Raw genomic sequence first — 27,412 nt, 5'->3', positions numbered from 1 at the left:
GTGGAACTGAGAAATAAGAAAGGGATGATCACCTTATTGGGATTGTATTATAGACCCCCCCCCCCCCAACAGTCAGAGGGAAATTGAGAAACAAACTTGTCAGGAGATCTCAGTTATCTGTAAGAATAATAGGGTAGTTATGGTAAGGGATTTTAACTTTCCAAACATCGACAGGGACTGCCATAGTGTTAAAGGTTAAGATGGAAAGGAATTTCTTAAGTGTGTACAAGACAATTTCCTGATTCAGTATGTGAATGTACTTACTAGAGAAGGTGCAAAACTTGACCTACTCTTGGAAAATAAGGCAGGGCAGGTGACTGAGGTGTCACTGGGGGAGCACTTTGGGGCCAGCGACCATAATTCTATTCGTTTTAAAATAGTGATGGAAAAGGATAGACCAGATCTAAAAGTTGAAGTTCTAAATTGGAGAAAGGCCAATTTTGACGGTATTAGGCAAGAACTTGCGAAAGCTGATTGGAGGTAGATGTCGCAGATAAAGGGGCAGCTGAAAAATGGGAAGCCTTCATGAGATAACAAAGGGAAGGCTGGTAGGTATAGGGAATTAGATTACTTACAGTGTGGAAACAGGCCCTTTCGGCCCAACAAGTCCACACCGACCCGCCGAAGCGTAACCAACCCAGACCCATTCTCCTACATTTATCCCTTCACCTAACACTACGGGCAATTTAGCGTGGCCAATTCACCTAACCTGCACATTTTTGGATTGTGGGAGGAAACCGGACCACCCGGAGGAAACCCACGCAGACACGGGGAGAATGTGCAAACTCCACACAGAGAGTCGCCTGAGGCGGGAATTGAACCCGGGTCTCTGGCGCTGTGAAGCAGCAGTGCTAACCACTGTGCTACCGTGCTGCCCACAAATGCTGGATGACTAAAGAAATTGAGGGTTTGGTTAAGAAAAAGAAGGAAGCATATGTAAGGTATAGACAGGATAGATCGAGTGAATCTTTAGAAGAGTATAAAGGAAGTAGGCGTATACTTAAGAGGGAAATCAGGAGGGCAAAAAGGGGACATGAGATAGCTTTGGAAAACAGAATTAAGGAGAATCCAAAGGGTCTTTACAAATATATTAAGGACAAAAGGGTAACCAGGGAGAGAATAGGGCCCCTCAAAGATCAGCAAGGCGGCCTTTGTGTGGAGCCACAGAAAATGGGGGAGATACTAAATGAATATTTTGCATCAGTATTTACTGTGGAAAAGGATATGGAAGATATAGACTGTAGGGTAATAGAAGGTGACAAAATGTCCAGATTACAGAGGAGGTAGTGCTGGATGTCTTGAAACGGTTAAAAGTGGATAAATCCCCAGGACCTGATCAGATGTACCTGAGAACTCTGTAGGAAACTAGAGAAGGGATTGCTGGGCCTCTTGCTGAGATATTCGTATCATCGATAATCAAAGGTGAGGTGTCGGAAGACTGGAGGTTGGCAAACGTGGTGCCACTGTTTAAGGAGGGCGGTAAAGACAAGCCAGGGAACTATAGACCGGTGAGCCTGACCTCGGTGGTGGGCAAGTTGTTGGAGGGAATCCTGAGGGACAGGGTGTACATGTATTTGGAAAGGCAAGGACTGATTCGGGATAGTCAACATGGCTTTGTGCGTGGGAAATCATGTCTCACAAACTTGATTGAGTGTTTTGAAGAAGTAACAAAGAAGATTGATGAGAGCAGAGCAGAAGATGTGATCTATATGGACTTCAGTAAAGCATTCAACAAGATTCCCCATGGGAGACTGATTAGCAAGGTTAGATCTCATGGAATACAGGGAGAACTAGCCATTTGGATACAGAACTGGCTCAAAGGTAGAAGACAGAGGGTAGTGGTGGAAGGTTGTTTTTCAGACTGGAGGCCTGTGACCAATGGAGTGCCACAAGGATCGGTGCTGGGCCATCTACTTTTTGTCATTTACATAAATAATTTGGATGCAAGCATAAAAGGTACAGTTAGGAAGTTTGCAGATGACACCAAAATTGGTGGTGTAGTGGACAGTGAAGAGGGTTACCTCGAATTTAAACAGGATCTGGACCAGATGGGCCAATGGGCTGAGAAGTGGCAGATGCAGTTTATTTCAGATAAATGTGAGGTGCTGTGTTTTGGGAAAGCAAATCTTAGCAGGACTTATACACTTAATGGCAAGGTCCTAGGGAGTGTTGCTGAACAAAGAGACCTTGGAGTGCGGTTCATAGCTTCTTGAAAGTGGAGTCGCAGGTAGATAGGATAGTGAAGGTGGTGTTTGGTATGCTTTCCTTTATTGGTAAAAGTATTGAGTTCAGGAGTTGGGAGGTCATGTTGCGGCTGTACAGGACATTGGTTAGGCCACTGTTGGAATATTGCGTGCAATTCTGGTCTCCTTCCTACCGGAAAGATGTTGTGAAACTTGAAAGAGTTCAGAAAAGATTTACAAGGATGATACCAGGGTTGGAGGATCTGAGCTACAGGGAGAGGCTGAACAGCTGGGACTGTTTTCCCTGGAGCTTCAGAGGCTGAGCGGTGACCTTATAAAGGTCTACAAAATTATGAGGGGCATGGACAGGATAAATAGACAAAGTCTTTTCCCTGTGGTCGGGGAATCCAGAACTAGACAATAGACAATAGGTGCAGGAGTAGGCCATTCAGCCCTTTGAGCCTGCACCGCCATTCAATATGATCATGGCTGATCATTCCTCTTCAGTAGCCTGTTCCTGCCTTATCTCCATAACCCTTGATTCCACTATCTTTGAGAGCTCTATCCAACTCTTTCTTAAATGAATCCAGAGACTGGGCCTCCACTGCCCTCTGGGGCAGAGCATTCCACACAGCCACCACTCTCTGGGTGAAGAAGAGGGCATAGGGCATAGGAACTAGAGGACATAGGTTTAGGTTGAGGGGGGAAAGATATAAAAGTGACCTAAGGGGCAACTTTTTCACGCAGAGGGTGGTACGTGTATGGAATGAGCTGCCAGAGGATGTGGTGGAGGCTGGTACAATTGCAACATTTAAGAAGCATTTGGATGGGTATATGAAAAGGAAGGGTTTGGAGAGATATGAGCCGGGTGCTGGCAAGTGGGGCTAGATTGGATTGGGATATCTGGTCGGCATTGACGGGTTGGACCGAACGGTCTGTTTCCGTGCCGTACATCTCTATGACTCTATAAATGCAAAGGTAATCAAAACTGCTATTAGGGTGTCTCAATTCTCACTTTGGCCTGTCTCCTGTGCTTGTAGACCTACAGTGGCTCACTGTCAACATCTTGAATTTAAAACTCTCATCCCTCTTTTAAACAACACTCCGCAGGACCCTACTATTAACTGTGTAAGCCCTGCCCTGGTTTATCTTACCAAAATGCAACAGCTTGCAATTATTTAAATTATATTCCATATATCACTTATCTTCCCATTTGATCAAGATCTCTTTGCACTCGTGGGAAACCTTCTTCACTGTTCGCTGTACCACCAAATTTGGTGTCATCCATAAATAACATGAATAGACTCACTCCCATGGTCTCAAGATTACACTGCAAATGATCTCAACAAAATTGGCACAGTAAGCACTGCTTGGGTTTGAGTTTGATTGCAAGCTTGGGTGACTGTGTGTGGAGTTTGTACGTTCTCCCCATGTCTGCGTGGGTTTCTACCAGGGTGCTCCTGTTTCCTCCCAAAGTCCAAAGATGAGCAGGTTAGGTGGATTAACCATGTTAAATGCGGGGTTACAGGGACTGGATGGGTACCTGCGACTGGGTGGGATGTTTTTAGAAGTTTGGTGCACACTTGATGGGCCAAATTGCCTCTTTCCGCACTACAAGGACTGTATAATTCTATTAAAATTGTAACTAATATAACTGGACACTGTGCAGTTGAAAATTGTTTTTTCCTCTGTCGACCCAATGCTAAAATTAAGGTAACACTTCTGGAGGAATACATCTTGCATTGAAAATAAATTATTCTTCTTTGCTCTCCCTTTCCTGCTTGAAAGGTTTCAAACTGAGGGCAAATTTTTAAGGCCTCATTTGGGAAAGGATGAAAACCCAAATGCTGATATTTCTTACTAGCCACAAAATGCTCTTAGAAATTGCTTAGCTGCAAGATAGAATGGTTTTATTACTGCGATGACACAGATTGCGTTGCAGTAGGACAATATCCAGTTTCCGCACAAAGAACAAAACAGCTGTAAACAACATAACTCTTGAAAAAGTGTGTTTATTGCGTATACATATTTATAACGCGACCAATGAATCGCAAGGGACCAATGTTAAATTTTTTGGCTGTAATCTACCAGTAAGACTATCTAAAATGACTCACCAGATCGAGTATTTTTATCTCCATGATTTTGTTGCTTCTTTTTCTTCTTTTGTTTTGCTTCCCTTTCTTTTTCATCGTCACTGAAATCCAGAGCCTATTAAAGACAATAATCATTTGGTTTATGATTAATTTTTACATTTCATGGTTTCCTGTCACACTTGGAAATGCAGTAATCAACCACACATGGCTTCTAAATGAGACATCTGCGCTGTCTAAAAACCCCTTAATCTCATTTTAATGACATTATTACCGCACTTGAACACTAAGTTTAAGAACATTAAGGCATATGGAGGATCAGTTACACAGACAAAATCCTTAAACGATGTGTACTTGTATTATGTTCCTTATTTGAAGCTTAAATCTGTTGCAGCACTGTCCCAAGTGGAAATTAATTTAGACTCTATTAACATATACATCTGAAAAACAAATTCATTGGCCTCAACAGCAAAAAGAATTAACCTATGGAGGAGTACAAGTTGAATGAGAAATTAAATTTTACAGTGAAATGTGTCAGGGCAATTTATTTTACATAAAATCCAAGTAGTTGGACAGTCAGACTCCAATAAGTCTGCGTGTAATGTTATATGAAATAAAACCCATTTAATTCCACCCAACCTCAACTAGCCTTTAGCATATCAGCAAAGTTACAGTTTACACAGAACATCTGCACATTGGACTCTATTCATACTATCTGCACATGGCGTTCACGTGCATAAGTTCACAGAATCATAGAACCTCTAAAGTGTGGAAAGAGGCCATTCGGCCTATCAGTCTGCACCAACACTCTGAACACCATCCTACCCAAACCCAATTTTTACCATGGCTACCCCATCTAGCTTATACAATTTCAGAGCACGAACGGCAATTTAGCAAGGCCAATCCAGCAAAACTCTACATCTTTGGACTGTGGGAGGAAACTGGAGTACCTGGAGGAAGGCCACACCAACACAGGGAGAAGGTGCAAACTCCACACAAACAGTCACCCCAGGCTGGAACTGAACCCAGCTCCCCGGCACTGTGAGGCAACAGTGCCAGCTACTGTGCCACCATTCTCCATTTCCCACTAATTTATTGCAGTTATTCAGTAAGTAGCCTACCAAAGTTAAGCAGTAAGGTATCAGGTTTGATCTACAGTCTGTGCTAAGTTAATTGTTTTTCAGTGCAGTCACCAGTAAGGGTGCTACTATTGTGACTCCAACATCCTAAAATACACAAAAAATATCTGATCAAGGTTCACAGCAGTCTTGATTCTTATGTTCCCCAAGACTGAAATATCTGTAGACAGTCACGACCAAGATTAATTCAGTAATGGCCACAATGTAAGCTAGAGGACTCCAGCAGCCACTCTCCAGCAAAGATAGGATTGAGGAAAGGTCAACAATTATCTTTCATAACTATCGACTCTATTACTATCAGAGTTCAAAATATTATTCAAGTGAATACCAAGTAGGTAGGAGTTTTTAATGAAGAGATATTGGATGCTCAGATATTTTAACCAGCATTTGGCTTTTAATCAAATACACCAAGAGTACTTTGGGCAGAAAGTCATCCTCCATTTCTTTTGAACTCAATTAGCTACTCCAGTTCTCTATTTAGGAGAAAGTGAGGACTGTAGATGCTGGGGATCAGAGCTGAAAAATGTGTTGCTAGAAAAGGGCAGCAGGTCAGGCAGCATCCAAGGAGCAGGAGAATTAACGTTTCGGGCATAAGCCCTTCTTCAGGAATGAGGAGGGTGTGCCAAGCAGGCTAAGATAAAAGGTAGGGAGGAGGGACTTGGGGGAGGGGCATTGGGAATGCGATAGGTGGAAGGAGGTTAAGGTGAGGGTGATATGCCGGGGAGAGGGTGGGTGCAGAGAGGTCGGAAAGAAGATTGCAGGTCAAGAAGGCGGTGCTGAGTCTGGGGCCGGGACTGAGAAAAGGTGGGGGGAGGGGAAATGAGGAAGCTGGAGAAATCTGCATTCATCCCTTGTGGTTGGAGGGTTCCTAGGTGGAAGATGAGGCGCACTTCCTCCAGGCGTCATCTTGCCATGGTCTGGCGATGGAGGAGGCCAAGGACCTGCATCTCCTTGGCGGAGTGGGAGGGGGAGATAAAGTGTTCAGCCACGGGGCGGTTGGGTTGGTTGGTCCGGGTGTCCCAGAGGTGTTCTCTGAAACGTTCCGCAAGTAGGTGGCCTGTCTCCCCAATGTATAGGAGGCCACATCGGGTGCAGCAGATGCAGTAAATGGTGTGTGGAGGTGCAGGTGAATTTGTGACGGATATGGAAGGATCCCTTGGGGCCTTGAAGGGAAGTGAAGGGGGAGGTGTGGGCGCAAGTTTTGCATTTCTTGCGGTTGCAGGGGAAGGTGCCGGGAGTGGGGGTTGCGGACCTGAAATTGCAGTCTTTGAAGAAGGAGGCCATCTGGTTTGTAGGTACTGGAATTGGTCCTCCTGGGAGCAGATGTGGCGGAGGCGAAGGAATTGGGAATATACCTAGATTACACCTCCTCCCACCCTGCCCCTGTAAAAACGCCATCCCATGTTCCCAATTCCTTCCCCTCAGACGTGGTTGACGATGCTCACCACCTCATCATCTCCACTTCCCGCTCCTCCGCCCTTGAACCCCGCCCCTCCAATCGCCACCAGGACAGAACCCCACTGGTCCTCACCTACCACCCCATCAACCTCCAGATACATCGTATCATCTTTCGTCATTTCCGCCACCTCCAAACAGACCCCCACCACCAAGGATATATTTCCCTCCACTCCCCTATCAGCGTTCCGGAAAGACCACTCCCTCCGTGACTCCCTTGTCAGGTTCACACCCCTACCAACCCAACCTCCACTCCCGGCACCTTCCCCTGCAACTGCAAGAAATACAAAACTTGCGCCCAAACCTCCTCCCCTCACTTCCCTCCAAGGCCCCAAGGGATCCTTCCATATCCGCCACAAATTCACCCGCACCTCCACACACATTATTTACTGCATCCGCTGCACCTGATGTGGCCTCCTCTGCATTGGGGAGACAGGCCGCCTATTTGCGGAATGTTTCAGAGAACACCTCTGGGACACCCGCACCAACCAGGGTGCCAGGGTGCGGGACATCTCTGACCGGCTTGAAAGGATATTGGAGCGGGAGGGGGAGGATCCAGTTGTTGTGGTCCACGTTGGGACTAACAACATATGCAAAGCCAGGGTGGAGGACCTGTTTGGGGATTATCAAGCACTAGGAAGGAAATTGAAGTACAGGTCCTCAAGGGTCATAATCTCCGGATTACTGCCTGAGCCACATGCCAATTGGCATAGGGATAAGAAAATTAGGGAAGTAAACACATGTCTAAGGGATTGGTGTGGGAAAGAGGGATTCCACTTCATGGGGCATTGGCATCAGTTTTGGAACCGGGGGGATCTGTACCGTTGGGACGGTCTCCACCTGAACCGATCAGGTACCAATGTTCTAGTGAAGAGGATAAATAGGGTGGTCAGTAGGACTTTAAACTTCTGAGTTGGGGGGGGGGGGGAAGGGAAAGTGAAAGCGACAGGGAGTATGGAGTTAAATGGAAAGATAAGCAGCAGGATAGCATGTGTGTAGGCAGATTTAAACTTGAGGCAGACTGGGAATGCAGCAAAAAGAAAGGATAACTTAGGACATCTTATGACTTCCAATATCTCTAATGATAAGAAAGTTAGCATTAAGGCACTTTACCTGAATGCTCGTAGCATTCGTAACAAAGCAGATGAACTAATGGCACAGATCATCGTGAATGATGATGTGGTAGGCATCACAGAGACATGGTTACAGGGGCGTCAGGACTGGCAGTTAAACATCCAAGAGTTTTCAACTAACCAAAAAACAGGGAGGTGGGCAGAGGGGGCGGGGTTGCCTTATTAGTTAAGAACAAAATTAAATCTATGGCACTGAATGACATAGTTTCGGATGATGTGGAGTCTGTGTGGGTGGAATTGAGGAACCTCAAAGGCAAAAAAAACATAATGGGAGTTATGTACAGACCTCCTAACAGTGGTCAGGACCAGGGGCCCAACATGTACCGGGAAAAAGAGAAGGTATGTCAGAAAGGCAAGGTCACGGTGATCATGGGAGACTTCAATATGCAGGTGGACTGGGTAAATAATGTTGCCAGTGGATCCAAAGAAAAGGAATTCTTGGAATGCTTACAGGATGGCTTTTTGGAACAGCTTGTCATGGAGCCCACAAGTGAGCAGGCTATGCAATGAACCAGACTTTATAAAAAAATCTTAAAGTAAGGGAACACTTAGGAAGCAGCAATCATAATATGGTAGAGTTCAGTCTGCAGTTTGAAAGAGAGAAGGCAAAATCGGATGTAATGGTGTTACAGTAAAATAAAGGTAATTATGAGGGCATGAGAGAGGAACTGACGAAAATAGACTGGAAGCAGAGTCTAGCGGGGAAGACAGTAGAGCAAAAATGGCAGGGGTTTGTGGGTATAATTGAGGACAATGTACAGAGGTTCATCCCCAAGAAAAGATAGATTATCTGTGGAGGGATTAGACAGCCATGGCTGACAAAGGAAGTCAGGAAATTTATTGAAGAGAAAGAGAGATCCTACAAAGTGGCCAAGAGCACTGGGAAATCAGAAGATTGGGAAGGCTACAAAAACAAACAGAGGATAACAAAGAGAGAAATAAGGAAGGAGAGGATCAAATATGAAGGTAGGCTCGCCAGTAATATTAGAAATGATAGTAAAAGTTTCTTTCAATACATAAGAAACAAACGATAGGCAAAAGTAGACACTGGGCCACTTCAAACTGATGCTGGAAGCCTTGTGATGGGAGATAAGGAAATAGCAGGAGAACTTAATAAGTACTTTGCGTCAGTCTTCACAGTGGAAGACATGAGTAATATCCCAACAATTAAAGGGAGTCAGGGGGCTGAGTTGAGTATGGTTGCCATTACAAAAGAGAAAGTGCTAGAAAAGCTAAAAAGTCTTAAAATTGATAAATCTCCTGGCACCGATGGGCTACATCCTAGAGTTCTGAGGGAGGTGGCTGAGGAAATAGTGGAGGCATTGGTTGAGATCTTTCAAAAGTCCCTGATGATTGGAAGATCGCTGTTGTAACGCCCTTGTTCAAGAAAGGATCAAGACAAAAGATGGAAAATTATAGACCAATTAGCCTAACCTCGGCTGTTGATAAAATTCTAGAATTCATCATTAAGGAGGAGGTTTCTAAATTCTTGGTAGAGCAGGTTGGATTAGAACAAGTCAACATGAATTTAGTAAGGGGAGGTCGTGCCTGACAAACCTGTTGGAATTCTTTGAAGAGGTGACAAGTAGGTTAGACCAGAGAAACCCAGTGGATGTGGTCTATCTAGACTTCCAAAAGGCCTTTGATAAGGTGCCACACGGGAGACTGCCGAGCAAGGTGAGGGCCCATGGTGTTTGAGGTGAGCTACTGGTATGGATTGAGGATTGGCTGTCTGACAGAAGGCAGAGAGTTGGGATAAAAGGTTCTTTTTCGGAATGGCATCCGGTGACAAGCGGTGTCCCGCAGGGTTCAGTGTTGGGGCCGCAGCTGTTCACGTTATATATTAATGATCTGGATGAAGGGACTGGGGGCATTCTAGCGAAGTTTGCTGATGATACGAAGTTAGGTGGACAGGCAGATAGTACTGAGGAAGTGGGGAGGCTGCAGAAGGATCTGGACAGTTTGGAAGAGTTGTCCAGGAAATGGCTGATGGAATTCAAGGTGAGCAAATGCGAGGTCTTGCACTTTGGAAAAAAGAATACAAGCATGGACTACTTTCTAAATGGTGAGAAAATTCATAAAGCCAAAGTACAAAGGGATCTGGGAGCGCTAGTCGAGGATTCTCTAAAGGTAAACATGCAGGTTGAGTCTATGATTAAGAAAGCGAATGCAATGTTGTCATTTATCTCAAAAGGGTTGGAATATAAAAGCACCGTTGTGCTACTGAGACTTTATAAAGCTCTGGTTAGGCCCCATTTGGAGTACTGTGTCCAGTTTTGGTCCCCACACCTCAGGAAGGACATACTAGCACTGAAGCGTGTCCAGAGGAGATTCACATGGATGATCCCTGGAATGGTAGGTCTAACATACAAGGAACGGCTGAGGATCCTGGGATTGTATTCATTGGAGTTTAGAAGATTAAGGGGAGATCTAATAGAAACTTACAAGATAACACATGGCTTGGAAAGGGTGGACGCTAGGAAATTGTTTCTGTTAGGCGAGGAGACTAAGACCCGTGGACACAGCCTTAGAATTAGAGGGGGTAAATTCAGAACAGAAATGTGGAGACATTTCTTCAGCCAGAGAGTGGTGGGCCTGTGGAATTCATTGCTGCTGAGTGCAGTGGAGGCCGGGACGCTAAATGTCTTCAAGGCAGAGATTGATAATCCTTTGTGGCATCAAGAATTTAAGGGCTACGGGGAGAATGCGGGTAAATGGAGTTGAAATGCCCATCAGCCATGATTGAATGGCGGAGTGGACTTGATGGGCCGAATGGCCTTACTTCCACTCCGATATCTTATGGTCTTATGGACTCAGCACTGCCTTCTTGACTTGCAATCTTCTTCCTGACCTCTCCGTCCCCACCCCCTCTTCGGCCTATCACTCTCACCTTAATCTCCTTCCACCTATCGCATTCCCAACGCCCCTCCCCCAAGTCCCTCCTCCCTACCTTTTACCTTAGCCTGCTTGGCACACCCTCCTCATTCCTGAAGAAGGGCTTATGCCCGAAACGTCGATTCTCCTGCTCCTTTGATGCTGCCTGACCTGCTGCGCTTTTCCAGCAACACAGTTTTCAGCTCAGTCCTCCATTTATCCAGTATTTCTTCCAGATTGCACCATCAATCAGTATCCCACGCAAGCATAAATTTAAAATACAGTTAAGAGTTGCTGGAATATGCAGAACTAATGCAATTTGCAAAATTGCTAAGTACTTTCACCAATCATTTCCCTGCAACTGCTGTTCTAATATAGATTTGGTTGTTCCACGATCTAATGCATAAAGGGAAACAGTATAAAACCTCTAGCACAACTGGGCTGCAGGCGTAGTTTCATTTATTTCCTATGCTGCAGCAAAGAGGGAAATCTGCATTGTCATCCTCAGATGACAGAATAAACTAAGGAAAGTGGTGCTGGAAAAGCACAGCAGGTCAGGCAGCATCGGAGGAGCAGGAAAATCACCATTTTGGACAAAAGCCCTTTATCAGGAATGAGGCTGGGAGCCTCAGTGGTGGAGAGATAAATGGGAGGGGGGGTGCGGCTGGGGGTAAGGTAGCTGAGAGTGCAATAGGTGGATGGAGGTGGGGGTAAAGGTGATAGGTCAGAGGGGAGGATGGACTGGATAGATGGGAAGGAAGATGGACAGGGAGGACAGATCATGAGGACAGTGCTGAGCTGGAAGGTTTGAACTGGGGTAAGTTGGGGGAGGGGAAATGAGGAAACTGGTGAAGTCCACATTGATGCTGTGGGGTTAGAGAGTTCCGAGGCGGAAGCTGAGGCGTTCTTCCTCTAGGCGTCGGGTGCTAAGGGAGTGGTGATGGAGGAGGCCCAGGACCTGCATGTCCTTGGTGGAGTGGGAGGGGGAGTTGAAGTGTTCAGCCACAGGGCAGTGGGGTTGGTTGGTGCGGATGTTCCGGAGATGTTCTTTGAAGCACTCTGAGAATAGGTGTCCTGTCTTCCCAAAGTAGAGGAGACTGCATCAGGAGCGACGGATACAGTAAATGACATGTGTGGAAGTGCAGGTAAAACTCTGATCGATGTGGAAAGCTCCTTTGGGGCCTTGGACAGAGGTGATTGGTGGGGGACGTGGACCTGACGAGGGAGTTGCAGAGGGAACCTGGACTACACCTCTTCCCACCCTGCCTCCTGTAAAATTCTTATCCCCTATTCCCAATTCCTCTGCTACATCTGCTCCCAGGAGGGCCAGTTCCACCACAGAACACACCAAATGGCCTCCTCCTTTAAAGACCACAATTTCCCCTCCCACGTGGCTGACGATGCTCTCCAGCACATCTCATCCACTTCCAGCACCTCCACCCTAGAATCCCACCCTGCCAACTGCAACAAGGGCAGAAGCCACCTGGTCCTCACCTTTCACCCCACCAACCTCCGTATACTTTGCACCATCCTCCACTATTTCCGCCACCTACTAACGGAACCCACCAGCAGAGATATATTTCCCTCCCCACCCCTATCCGCTTTCTGTAAAGAACATTCCTTATGCGACTCCCTAGTCAGGTCCATACTCCCAACAACTCACCCTCCCCTCCCTGTCACCTTCCCCTGCCACCGCAGGAATTGCAAAACCTGCGCCCACACCTCCCCCCTCAACTCCATCCAAGGTCCCAAAGGAGCCTTCCACATCCATCAAAGTTTCACCTGCACTTCCACACGTCATTTACTCTATCCATTACTCCCGATGCGGTCTCCTCTACATTGGGAAAACAGGACACCCACTCTCAGTGCTTCAGAGAACATCTCCGGGACACCCGCACCAACCAACCCCACCTCTCTGTGACTGAATACTTCAATTCCCCATCCCACTCCGCCGAGGATATGCAGATCTTGGGCCTCCTCCATCGCCACTTCCTTACTGACCGATGCCTGGAGGAAGAACACGTTATCTTCTGTTTTGGGACCTCCAAACTCATGGCATTAATGTGGGCTTTGCCAATTTCCTCATTTCCACTCCCCTGACTTAACCCAGTTCCAACCTTCCAGCTCATCACCGTCCTCATGACCTGTCCCACCTGTCCATCTTCCTTCCCACCTATCCACTCCACCCTCCTCTCCGGCCTATCACCTTTACCCCCACCTCCATCCACCTATTGCACTCTCAGCAACCCACTCTCCAGCCCCACTCCCTCCCATTTATCTCTCCACCCACCAAGGCTCACAGTCCCTTTCCTGATGAAGGGCTTTTGCCTGAAACATTGACTCTCCTGCCCCATGGATGCTGTCTGACCTGCTGTGCATTTCCAGCACCATACTTTCAAATCTCCAGCATTTGCAGTCCTCACTTTTGCCTAGAATAAACTAAGGACCCTTCTGTCGAAGATCAGATGGTTGGTAAAAATTTCACAGTATTCTTCAAAGTTCTTCCACTACCCTGACCAGACTTTTCCTTTAAATCAACAGAGAAAACCTTGGGGAACACAAGTGCACAAAAAGGTAACATATTCAATGACAAAATGGTAATACATTTCGAAGCAATCCTCCTTTACGCAGCAGCTGAGATAAGAAACTATACAGGTCTAATTTATTCCTCTTAAACAGGAATCAGAATTTTTCCAATAAGTGCATTTTATTTTTTAAACCAAACATTATTAAACAAGCTTATAAGAGCAAAAATGCATTTATAACACAATGCCGCATTAAGCATTTGAAGGTTTATGCCCACTTCCATTTGTCAAATATAACCACTGTAGGATCTATACCGGCATAAGTGTTCTTTCTGTCTCCCATAAAACTTCATAATGTCTCTAATGACCTAATGAGTAATGCTACAACCAACACCAGATCACAGGTGATAAAATGATTCAGTTCCTAGTCCATGCTAAGTTAGTTGATCCCAAATGAAATACTGCAATTAACCATGTTACACCAATGTAACAAAGTACACCACAAATGAAGGTCATCCAGCCCACTGAAATTGTGCTGATTCTCAGAGCAATCAACTTAGCCTTCATCCTCCACTTTCCTCATTTTCTGTATTTATTTTCTTTATTCAATGTTTTGCCTAACGTCATTATGAAAGCTACTACTGAATCTAAATCCAATACCCTCTTGGCATTTGCATTTCAATTTCTAATTACAGTACTCGTTCCTTAAGGTTTTCCCTCTGAACACTTTGGTCCTTTTGTTTTTCTGAGGTCACCGGAAATCTAAACCATCTACTCAAAAACTATTCTGTCATTATGTAAGCACTAAATTATTTTAATATCTCTAACAAATCTTCTCTTGGTATTAGGCCAGACATGATGAACAGCCACTTAAATAGTCATGTCACCATGTAGTGGTACAGCATCTTTTCGCTATAAATAGCTCAAATTAGTTTCTTAAAAAAACATTTTTTTGCCTGTCAGAAATTGAAATTTTAAGAGTTCCAAAAAAGAATCGAGACCAAAAATCAGATGATATAATTCATAGCATTTTCATTATATTAATTGGTGATAAATCTATTCAAGTCTTCAGAGCCTATGGCATAGAAAGCAGCTATTGGACCCATCTACCCTTACTCAGGGCAATCCAATCAGTCGCACCCCCCTACTTAATTCCTGTAGCCCTCAAAGACACATTTCACTCAGATGACCATACAATTTTCTCTTAATCATTGTTTTCACTTCCACTATCCTTGTTGGGAGGGAATTCTAGGTTAGTACCAGTTTTGCAGAAAAAAAAGGTTCACCCTCTCAATTTCCCTGCATCTGTTGTCAAAAGCTTTAAATCTGTGACCTCTATTCCTCATACCACAAGCTAATGGGCAGTTTTTTTCCTGTGCGTATTTTTATTTCCTTATATTGTATTCAATTTTGTTCACTTCCCCAAGACAAGATACACTTGCCATACAGTGAGTGCAACAAAGGTTCACCAGACTAATTCCTAGGATGGCAGGTTTGTTGTACGAGTAGAGATTGGGTTAGTGGGTCTCTACTACTGGAGTTTAGAATGAGAGGGGCTTACATTGAAACAGAAATGCATGACAGGACAGGAGAGACTGGATGCAGGGAAGATGTTTCCCATGGTTGAGGGCCCAGAATAAAACATCAGGATAGTCACAGGCTATTTCAGAATGAGATAAGGAGAAATATCTTCACACAGAAGGTGGGGAGCCTACATAATTCTCTACCACAGAAAACTAGAAGTCAAGTCACTGAATATATTCAAGAAATAAAGTGAATTTTAATGGGTAAAGTGTTAAGGGATGATAGGAGGGGGCCTTTATGCGCTCTAAGACTTCCTCCTCTGTAATAGGGACATTTTGCAAGATCTCACCTTCTATTACCCTACAGTCTATGTCTTCCATATCCTTTTCCACAGTAAATACTGATGCAAAATACTCATTTAGTATCTCCCCCATTTTCTGTGGCTCCACACAAAGACCACCTTGCTGATCTTTGAGGGGCCCTATTCTCTCCCTAGTTACCCTGCTGTCCTTAATATATTTGTAAAAACCCTTTGGATTCTCCTAAATTCTATTTTCCAAAGCTATCTCATGTTCCCTTTTTGCCCTCCTGATTTCCCTCTTAAATATACACCTACTTCCTTTATACTCTTCTAAGGATTCACTTGATCTATCCTGTCTATACCTTACATATGCTTCCTTCATTTTCTTAACCAAACTCTCAATTTCTTTAGTCATCCAGCATTTCCTATAGTTACCAGCTTTCCCTTTCACCCTGACAGGAATATACTTTCTCTGGATTCTCGTTATCTCATTTCTGAAGGCTTCCCATTTTCCAGCCGTTCCTTTACCTGCGAACATCTGCCTCCAATCAGCTTTTGAAAGTTCTTGCCTAATACCGTCAAAATTGGCCTTTCTCCAATTTAGACCTTCAACTTTTAGATCTGGTCTATCTTTTTCCATCATTATTTTAAATTTAATAGAATTATGGTCACTGGCCCCAAAGTGTTCCCCCACTGACACCTCAGTCACCTGCCCTGCCTTATTTCTCAAGAGTAGGTCAAGTTTTGCACCCTCTCTAGTAGGTACATCCACATACTGAATCAGAAAATTGTCTTGTACACATTTAACAAGTTCCTCTCCATCTAAACCCTTAATACAATGGCAGTCCCAGTCTGCCATTGTATTAAGTTAAAATCCCCTACCATAAAAACCCTATTATTCTTACAGATAGCTGAGAACTCCTGACAAGTTTGTTTCTCAATTTTCCTCTGACTATTAGGGGGTCTATAATACAATCCCAATAAGGTGATCATCCCTTTCTTATTTCTCAGTTCCACCCAAATATCTTCCCTGGATGTAGTTCCGGGAATATCCTCCCTCAGCACAGCTGTAATGCTATCCCTTATCAAGAACGCCACTCCCCCTCCTCTCTTACCTCCCTTTCTATCCTTCCTGTAGCATTTGTATCCTGGAACATTGAGCTGCCAGTCATGCCCATCCCTGAGCCATGTTTCTGTAATTGCTATGATATCCCAGTCCCATGTTCCTAACCATGCCCTGGGATATCACAGGTCACTTCTACCCCAAAAGAGATTCCAACAATGTTGGAAGATTTGAATGTTGAAGGTTAAGGGTGGGGTTTCAATCTAAACAGCTGCTTTATTAAATCGTCTCAAGCTTCATGAATGTTGGAGCTACAGTCTTCCAGGTGAACAGTGATTATTCCATTACACTCCTAAATAGATACAGGATAGTGACAGGTTTAGATGAGAAGCTGAGCCCTGAAAGTTAGAAAACTGGAGCAGGAATTATATCTTCAGGACCTGATCAGGTGTACCCTAGAACTCTGTGGGAAGCTAGAGAAGTGATTGTTAGACCTCTTGCTAAGATATATGTATCATCGATCGTCACAGGTAAGGTGCCGGAAGACTGGAAGTTAGCTAATGTGGTGCCACTGTTTAAGAAGGGTGGTAAGGACAAGCTATAGACTACAGACCAGTGAGCCTGGTAGTGGGCAAGTTGTTGAAGGGAATCCTGAGAGACAGGATGTATATGTATTTGGAAAGTCAAGGACTGATTAGGGATAGTCAACATGGCTTTGTGCGTGGGAAATCATGTCCCACAAAATTGATTGAGGTTTTTGAAGATGTAACAAAGAGGATTGATGAGGGCAGAGTGGTAGATGGACTTCAGTAAGGCGTTCGACAAGGTTCCCCATGGGAGACTGATTAGCAAGGTTAGATCTCATTGAATACAGGGAGAACTAGCTATTTGGATACATCACTGGCTCAAAGGTAGAAGACAGAGGGTGGTGGTGGAGGGTTGTTTTTCAGACTGGAGCCCTGTGACCAGTGGAGTGCCACAGGGATCGGTGCTGGGTCCTCTACTTTGTCATTTACATAAATGATTTGGATGCAAGCATAAGAGGTACAGTTAGTAAGCTTGCAGATGACACCAAAATTGGAGGTGTAGTGGACAGCGAAGAGGGATACCTCAGTTTACAACAGGATGTTGACCAGATAGACCAATGGGCTGAGAAGTGGCAGATAGAGTTTAATTCAGATAAATGGGAGGTGCTGGATTTTGGGAAAGCAAATCTTAGCAGGACTTATACACTTAATGGTAAGGTCCTAGTGAGTGTTGCTGAACAAAGAAACCTTGGAGTGCAGGTTCATAGCTCCTTGAAAGTGGAGCCACAGACAGATAGATAGTGAAGAAGGCGTTTGGTATGCTTTCCTTTATTGGTCAGAGAATTGAGTATAGGAGTTGGGAAGTCATGTTGCGGCTGTACAGGATGTTGGTTCAGCCACTGTTGGAATATTGCATGCCTTCCTATCGGAAAGATGTTGTGAAAGTTGAAAAAGTGTTGGAGGCTGAGGGGTGACCTTATAGAGGTTTACAAAATCATGAGGGGCATGGATAGGATAAATAGACAAAGTCTTTTCCCAGGATCGGGGAGTCCAGACTAGAGGGCATAGGTTTAGGGTGAGAGGATATAAAAGAGACCTAAGGGGCAACCTTTGCACATAGAGGGTGTTATGTGTATGGAATGAGCTGCCAGAGGAAGTGGTAGAGGCTGGTACAATTGCAACATTTAAGAGGCATTTGGATGGGTAAATGAATAGGAAGGGTTTGGAGGGATATGTGTTAAGTGCTGGCAGGTGGGACTAGATTGGGTTGAGATATATGGTCGGCATGTACGGGTTGGAACGAAGGGTCTGTTTCCATGCTGTACATCCCTATGACTCCACCAGCGTTTAACAAGTAAAAGACACCATGCAACAACGTATTAGGTCTCTTCAACAGCATTTCCTAAATCTGTCAGTATTATCACCTCAAAAGACAGAGATACTTTAAAGAGTTGGATAGAGCTCTCAAGGATAGCAGAATGAAGGGCTATGGAGATAAGGCAGGAACAGGATGCTGATTGAGGATGATCAGCCATGACCATAATGAATGGTGGTGCAGGCTTGAAGGGCAGAATGACCTACTCCTGCACCTATTGTCTATTTAAAAGATCACCATCTGCAAATTCCCCTCCAAGCCAAACAACACGCTGTCTTTATTCTGGATTGCTGTTTCTCACTGGTTCAAAATCCTGGAGAACTCTTCATAACACCACTTCTGGTACCTGCACGATAGAGACTACAGCTGTTCAAGAAAGCAGCTTCCCACCTTGTTCATCGCAATTTAGGAATGCGCAACAAATGCTGGCCTAGCCACTGACATCCAGATCCTGTGAAAGAATTTTAAAAAAACCTCCATCTCCCCTCAACATTCATTCATCCAAGGAGAACAATGCCAGATTCTCCAATTTACTATTCTAACTAAAACCCCCTGTCCTGAGGACTATCTTGGTAAATTGCTTTTGCACCATTTCAAGGGCCTTTACATCTTCCCTGAAATGTGGACACCAGAACAGCATGCAAAATTTTAATCAGGCCCTAACTAGAGCTTTATTGGTGTTCAGCATTATTTATTTTTTTTTGTACACAATTTCATTATTTATGAGCATCCCTCAAACTTCTTTTTCCACCTGAAAGCCATAATCTCCCCAAAAAAATATCCAAATGGACTTTCCAGCCCAGTCTTCCACACCATTGGGCAAACTCAGTCAGCATTTAAAAAGGCAGCAGGACAAGATTCCAGGATTTTCAGAGCCAATCCTAGCACCGTCAATATTCACTGGCATAGGATAACGGTGAAGGTTGCAAATTCACACCCTGGCCACCCAACCTGACCAGTTTGATTGCTATGAAATGCATTGCATAACCATCCCCCAAACTCGGTGGAGTCCAGACAGCTCAAGGATTCAGCATTTATAGCCCCTCAGAGGAGGCATGAACCAGTGTTGAAGTGGTAACCTTTTTAAAAGTCTATTTAAAATGTCTTATCCATACTCAGTCCACGGTCCCTATCCCTCCTCCATACCTCCACGCTCTCTTTCAATTAGCCATATAATAGCAAAAGTGAGGACTGCAGATGCTGGAGGTTAGAGTCAAGAGTGTGGTGCTGGAAAAGCACAGGTCAGACAGCATCCGAGCAGGAAAATTAACATTTCGGGCAAAAGCCTGATGAAGGGCTTTTGCCCGAAACGTCGATTTTCCTGCTCCTCGGATGCTGCCTGACCTGCTGTGCTTTTCCAGCACCAATGGTAAGACTTCAAAATATTCATTCAAACGGCAGTCATTTGGATTCTGCTTGTGCACTATCCCCTACTCAGTCTCCAATTTTGTCAGCACCATTTGTAACACCACCCCATCCCTACCACTAGAATCATTAAACACTCCTGAGAGGATTGTCCCCTTTTCTTTGCCTGAGTGATGGTCATTCTATCTAACTATGTTCTTTCCTGACCAGGTGTTTTGAAGAATGTGTTATAAATCCCACCTATCAATAACCATTTCGATGCATCCGGTAGAGACGCTCATTAACTATCTTCAAAAATCCAACTCAATTTATCTTGGGACTAGATGGAAAGTTTAAAGAATACTAGTTTCAACGCAGTATTTTTAATATTCTTTGAGGCCTTTGGAAACTCTAAGCTATCTACTTTTAACATGTCTTCAAATGTAAACACCTTATATCATTATTCCAGTAAAACAATCTGCATCCCCTTTAATCTCCAACAAACTGTCAGGCTTGCTGTCAGGAAGACCTCAGTACAAATCACAACCTTCATTTTATCTTGAGGCAACAGCACAATCTTAAATATAACAATCCCATAAAACTAAATTTGAAGAATACAACAAAATGACCAGACAGACAAGGGTAAAACCATACGCTCACTCACTATACATAATAATGCCAAGGCATTGTATGCCACAGGCCAAGTGCAGGCAAGTGGGATTAGTATAGTTTGGTGTTTGTTGGTCAGTACAGACATGGTGGGCCAACAGGCCTGTTTCTATGACATTATACTTAAATCATCATTTTTTTCTTAAACCTCAGTTTCTGGATTATTTACATCATGCACAGTTAAGTACTGTTTAATTAGTTTTCACGTCTCATGAAAACACAGAAACAAATGACAAAGATGAGGACAAGTGAGTATAATTCAAAAGAGTACTTCTTAAGCTAAAGGCCTTTACAGACGAGTTGTGCGCAGTTGATCAAAGTTGGTGAGAAGATTTGTAGCTCAGGTGCTTGTTGTTGTGGTTCTGTTCGCCGAGCTGGGAATTTGTGTTGCAGACGTTTCGTCCCCTGTCTAGGTGACATCCTCAGTGCTTGGGAGCCTCCTGTGAAGCGCTTCTGTGATCTTTCCTCCGGCATTTATAGTGGTTTGAATCTGCCGCTTCCGGTTGTCAGTTCCAGCCGTTCGTTGCATGGGTCAGTATATTGGGTCCAGGTCGATGTGCTTATTGATTGAATCTGTGGATGAGTGCCATGCCCCTAGGAATTCCCTGGCTGTTCCCGGTTTGGCTTTTCCTATAATAGTAGTGTTGTCCCAATCGAATTCATGTTGCTTGTCATCTGCATGTGTGGCTACTAAGGATAGCTGGTCGTGTCGTTTCGTGGCTAGTTGGTGTTCATGGATGCGGATCGTTAGCTGTCTTCCTGTTTGTCCTATGTAGTGTTTTGTGCAGTCCTTGCATGGGATTTTGTACACTACATTGGTTTTGCTCATGCTGGGTATCGGGTCCTTCGTTCTGGTGAGTTGTTGTCTGAGAGTGCCTGTTGGTTTGTGTGCTGTTATGAGTCCTAGTGGTCGCAGTAGTCTGGCTATCAGTTCGGAAATGCTCTTGATGTATGGTAGTGTGGCTAGTCCTTTGGTTTGCGGCATGTCCTCGTTCCGTTGTCTTTCCCTTAGGCATCTGTTGACGAAATTGCGCGGGTATCCGTTTTTGGCGAATACATTGTATAGGTGTTCTTCTTCCTCTTTTTGCAGTTCTGGTGTACTGCAAAAAGCACAGCAGGTCAAGCAACATCAGAGAAGGTGAGTCAACGTTCCAGGTTGGAACCCGTCATCGGGACTGGGAGGGGCGAAAGGGTCAGTGAAACAAATAGAGGAAGTGTGTGGGAGTGGGGGGAAGGTGGGTGGGATGGAAATAGGTGGATGCGGCTGTGATTGGTCAGTGGGATGGGTGGAATGGATAGGTGGGAAGGACGACAGACAGGGGCAGGTTAAGGAAGTAGGGAGGAGATGGACGGCTGGCTCAGGGATGAGGTGGGAGTAGGGAGATTTGGAGATGAATTCTATGTTAAGGCCATATGGCTGTAAGCTCCCAAAGTGGACGATGAGGTGTTCTTCCTCCAGTTTGCACGTGGCCTTGGAGGTGGTCCACTCCCTCGGCATGTTGACAAGGGAGTTGAAATGGATGGCGACCGGAAGGTGGAGGTGATTGGAGCATACTAGATGAAGCAGCTAATACAGAGGAACTTCGATTATCCAAATACCAATTATCCAATTAGAGTCATAGAGATGCACAGCATGGAAACAGACCCTTCGGTCCAACTTGTCCATGCTGACCAGATATCCTAAATTAATCTAATCCCATTTGTCAGCACTTGGCCCATATCCCTCTAAACCCTTCCTATTCATATACCCATCCAAATGCCTTATAAATGTTGTGATTGTATCAGCCTCCACCACTTCCTCTGGCAGCTCAATCCATACGTGCACTACCCTCTGCATGAAAAGGTTGCCCCTTAGGACCCTTTCAAATCTTTCTCCTCTCACCCTAAACCTATACCATCTAGTTCTGGACTCTCCTATCTCAGGGAAAAGATCATACTTATTTACCTTATCCATGCCCCTCATGATTTTATAAACCTCAAGAAGATCACCCCTCAACCACGGACACTCCAGGGAAAACAGCCCCATCCTATTCAGCATCTCCCTATTGTTCAAATATTTCAACCTTGATAACATCCTTGTAAATCTTTTCTGAACTCTTTCAAGTTTCACAACATCCTCCCTATAGGAGGGAGACTAGAATTGGGCGGCACAGTGGCACAGTGGTTAGCACTGCTGCCTCAGCGCCAGAGACCCGGGTTCAATTCCCACCTCAGGCGACTGACTGTGTGGAGTTTGCATGTTCTCCCCGTGTCTGCGTGGGTTTCCTCCAGGTGCTCCGGTTTCCTCCCACAGTCCAAAGATGTGCAGGTTAGGTGAATTGGCCATGCTAAATTGCCCGTAGTGTTAGGTAAGGGGTAAATGTAGGGGTATGGGTGGGTTGCGCTTCGGAGGGTCGGTGTGGACTTGTTGGGCCCAAGGACCTGTTTCCACACTGTAATGTAATCTAATCTAAAAAATCTAATTGCCACAATATTCCAAAGGTGGCCTAACCAATGTCCTGTATAGCTGCAACCTGACCTCCCAACTCCTGTATTCAGTGCTCTGAAGGAAAACATACTAAACACCTCCTTCACTATCCTACTGACTTGTGACTACACTTCCAAGGAACTATGAACCTGCACTCCAAGGTCTCTTTGTTCAGCAACACTCCCTAGGACCTTACCATTAAGTGTCCTGCCCTGATCTGTCTTTCCAAAATGCAGCACTTCACATTTATCTGAACTAAATTCCATCTGCCATTCCTTGACCTATTAGCCCCCATTGTACTCTGAGGTAACCTTCTTCGCTGTCTACTACATCTCCAATTTTGGGGTCATCTGCAAACTTACTAACTATACCTCTTATGTTCACATCCATACCATTTATATAAATGACAAAAAGCAGTGGACCCAAAACCAATCCTTGTGGAACACCACTGGTCACAGGCCTTCAGTCTGAAAAGCAACCCTCCTACCACCCCCTGTCTACTACCTTCTGTAAGCAAATGGCTCATTCTCATCCAAATGAGATCACCAACACAGGAAATTACATCACCAACCCAAGGAAACCTAAACACATAAATAGAAAGTGGGACATAACACCAGCGCTTCACCGGAAGCTCACTGATGATGTGACCTAGTATGATCATGAAAAGTCTGAAAATGAACCTTCCAGCTCAATGAGCAAACTTACATCCAGCTCGTTCTCCCTATATTCCATGAGATCTGATGTGGAGAGCTAGTTCTTCCAAATAAACCTGTTGGACTATAACCAGGTGTTATGTGATTTTTAACTTTGTCCATGGGATCTAACTTTGCTAACTAGTCTACTGTGAGGAACCTTGTTGAATGCCATACTGAAGTCCATATAGATGATGGCCACCGCTCTGCCGCCATAAATCCTCTTGGTTACTTCTTCAAAAAACTCAATTAAGTTCATGAGACATGATTTCTCATGCATAAAGCCATGTTGGCTATCCTTAATCAGATGAAGGGCTTTTGCCCGAAACGTCGATTTTGCTGAAGCTCCTCGGATGCTGCCTGAACTGCTGTGCTCTTCCAGCACCATTGATCCAGAATCTGGTATCCAGCATCTGCAGTCATTGTTTTTACTTATCCTTAATCAGTCCTTGCCTTTCCAAATACATGTAAAACCTGTCCCTCAGGATTCCCTCCAATAACTTGCCCACCACCAATGTCATTGTAGAAGACAGAGGCTAATTACAAAGGAGTATTTTTCTGACTGGAGGCCTGTGACCAGCGGTGTTTCTTTTTTACAGAGATCAGTGCTGGCACCTTTGTTTGCAATATATATGTAAATGACGTGGATAAAAACAGAGTGTTTGATAAGTAAGTTTGCAGATGACACAAAAGTTAATGAGGTCGTGGATAGTGAGGAAGTTTGTAAAGGCATATAGCAGTAGGGTGTTGGCCCAGGGGGAGCTAGGAGGAGGTATCTCAGAGCTGGCGCGCAGCCTGTGCATTGTAGAGAATGGCATGCCAGACTGCAAAAGCACCACCCTTCCACAGGGACTGATATCCCAGCAGCATAAAGTGAAGTTTGATGCAAAGTAGATATTTAAAAAATTTGTCACATCACAGCAATCAAATGCAAATTTGTTTTAGGATACATGCAGCAGTCCTAAACATTCATGAGTTCTAATTCTCAATTAGTTCAAAAGATCCTTATTATTATCACAATTATCTATAATCTTGTTCTCCAGTGTTGTTTCTGCTGCTGACAGCATCTTTGTTGGATAACATACTTAGAACTTGCTCTCCTGAGTGTTATTTTCCTAAAATCTGTAAAATGATTTCTGTTTTAAACTCAACTTCTTCCAGAGTGAAGATGGCTACTGGCTTGGGAACCAGTCAAACAACATTGAAGCCTTTATAGAAAGACTGTAATGTCTAACTTTTCAGCTTTAGTTCTTATTTTCCTAACTTATACTATTAACACCTGCAATGTAGTGTAACCTTTCATTTTCTCTATTTTTTGAACCTAAGATCTATATCTAAATATGCACCATGTGTTGGCCACACTATACACATTTCACTGTACTGCTGAACTTTTGTAAATTGAGTACATGTAACAATAAAGCAAATTTACTTTCTAACTTGCTTACAGAATCTGTTCCTTAATTTTGCTCATTTTCAACCATGTATTCCTCTTTTGATGATAGCTGATGCAAGTATTTTTTTCATGCAAGAGGTTTGACTTTATATAGATTAAGTTATGAATGAAAGCTATTAGACTAATGAGACAATAATTTTTCTGCTCTGGTCTCCATTAATCTAGAAATCACAAGGTGATCTCAAAATAAATTATTTTGTATTTGAAAAGTGATGGCTGTTGTTTGATACTGCTGCAACAAAATGCACAGTATTTATTCTTGTCTTCTGGGTAGCTAGTATTGCTGCCTCACAGCACCAGGGACTCAGCCTTGATTCCAGCCTTGGCTGACTGACTGTGTAGTGTACACAAGCCTGGTTCTCCCTATGTCTGCTTAGGTTTTCTCCCACAGTCCAAAGATGTGCAGGTTAGGTGGAGAGGCAATGGTAAATGTGGGGTTATGGGGATAGGGTGGGGGATCTAGGTCGGAAGGCCTGCTCTTCAGAAGGTCGATGCAGACTCGATGGGCCAAATGACATCTTTCCATACTGTCGGGATTCTATGGTAATTTCTCTGCCTCATCGATTTTCTATACAGTCAATCTTGGATTTATTTTAGCCAAAAAATAAACTATATTTATAAATGAAAAATAATTTAATATTTAACTTGCTTGACCAGGGAGGGCTAGTAGAGGTATTGCATTGATTCACCATTAGATCCAGAATAAAATACATTAATTCTATTAAGTAGACAGGCATGGATGTTGACGAATATAATGGTTAGGTGTCATTGTCTTTCATGAAAACTTCTCTGTACGTCAAAAGGTGTTTTTTTTTGCAACTGAATAAGTGAGAAAAGGTTGGCTCTCTCTCAGCCAACGTGAAGCGCAAATGCATTAGGAAGAACAGTTACTATTAAGAGCAGACACAATGGACCATTTTTAAACAAGTACTAATTAATTCATCACAACAAACATTCCAGGTATAATACCTGGAAATCTATTAGTCATAGTGTAGCCCCGAGATAATTAAAATTACTTGGACTGATAATGGGATGGGGGGAAAAAACAGATCAAAACATAGAGTGAATTAGATAAAATAATTAAGTTGGGGTGGAGTAATTTACTGCAGACCAGCCAGATAGTAATACAGAAGATAAAAGTAACCAATTCCACGCACATCTCTGAAATGGTCATGCAGTGATAGAGCTTAAAAAAACCCTAGAAGTCCAAGGAAGATCCAAGGTTAAACAAATAACAGCCTCAAGCATTTGGTAGTACAGAACCAGCAATTTGATGACTCCTTGCTCAGGGCATTGCCTTGACCAATCAGAATCAACCTGCCTGATCTGACATCTAAACAAATCTTAGCAGGAAACTGTTAATCAGCATTATTGGTGCATACTCCCAATTAGCCCTTCTACTAATCAAAGACCACTTGCGAATGAATTAGCACACTCCTCTCAGAGTAAAAACGTTGGTTTTACACTTTATTGTTATTCTTGTGAATTGGCCTGATGAGCACAAGCTTTGATAAAATGTCTTTTTTCTTCAGCAATTACTGGTAAAATCGGTCAGTATTAAACAAAAAGGTCAAACTGTAGACTATGTATTAGAGTATTCAAATCTTATTGTTATCTGGTCAAATCTTGACGACAGCATTGTGCCCTTGTAGCCAAACACATAAGAGTCCTGAACAATGCTGGAACCAGTGTTTTTGTGAACTGCAAATTAGGGAAGTAGGGATGGCTTCAAATTAAATAGTAGCGGGAAGGGACTATATCATGGAATGATACAGTATGTCAAAGTGTAGAAATGACGTAGAAGAGGAAATTAGTAATATGGAAAACAATTGAGAGAGAATGGTAGGAAAAGACAGATGGTAAAAATCTGAGGAGGTACCAGAAACCTCAAATTCACCACCGTCTTAGCTAGGCATCCAACTTGGCCAGCAACCACCCACACCGTCTATCCACAGAGGGTGGCATTAGCAAAGCATCAGGAAACTTGCTTTTAATGGAGTTCAGCACTTCAGTACTGTTCTTTGGAGCTTTTGACACCTTATGTTTCAATGCCACTGCCAGGGAGCTGTGTGCACGGAGGTAGGCACCCATCTCATGCAAGGTGCCACATCAGGTCTCTGCTTGCTTTCTCAGCACTCACGTACTTTGTGTCTACTTCAATATTCACATCTCTGCCTTGTCTTTTCATGCACAGATAGCTTGTCATGCTTGGCAGCAAGAGACTGTGATCAGGAGGTTGGTCTTTTACCAGACAGGAAAGGTGGTGAGCTGTTCTGAGTGATCAAGTAGGAATCACAGAAGTCAGGAGGGGTGAGCTGTTTAGGAAAGGGGTGGGTGAGAGTCATGCATGGGAGATGATATTTATAATATTGAGAGTGGAAAACTATGAGCCTTGGTAGAAGGTGAATACAATGGCCGATTTAAATGGAGCACAAGATAGCAGACAAAAGGTGATGGCACATACTCTTGCAGAATTCAGAAGGTCATTAGCCTTCTTGTGGCATTGCTATGCAGTCCTCCTGACAATGGACACTATACTGTATATGTAGCTGCTCTATACAAGGCTGGCAGTGCTTGTCATGATACGCAGTAAGTTTA

The 27,412-nt window shown here is 44.0% G+C and overlaps 1 protein-coding gene across 4 annotated transcripts in view; it reads right to left on the bottom strand.

The window, feature by feature from the left end:
- Nucleotides 1-27,412, bottom strand: part of naf1 (nuclear assembly factor 1 homolog (S. cerevisiae)) — a 245,278-nt gene that overhangs the window by 4,623 nt on the left and 213,243 nt on the right. For all 4 annotated transcript variants that reach the window (XM_043698794.2, XM_043698785.2, XM_043698775.2 and 1 more), the window contains exon 8: nucleotides 4,298-4,391. In XM_043698794.2, coding sequence (XP_043554729.1) covers nucleotides 4,298-4,391 — 94 coding nt within the window. The remainder of the gene's footprint in view (nucleotides 1-4,297; nucleotides 4,392-27,412) is intronic.

The sequence above is a fragment of the Chiloscyllium plagiosum genome, unplaced genomic scaffold, assembly GCF_037043375.1.
Source record: "Chiloscyllium plagiosum isolate Xiang-an unplaced genomic scaffold, Cpla_swu_hap1 HiC_scaffold_1, whole genome shotgun sequence".
Taxonomy (NCBI): domain Eukaryota; kingdom Metazoa; phylum Chordata; class Chondrichthyes; order Orectolobiformes; family Hemiscylliidae; genus Chiloscyllium; species Chiloscyllium plagiosum.
This window is presented reverse-complemented; position numbering and strand designations above follow the sequence as displayed.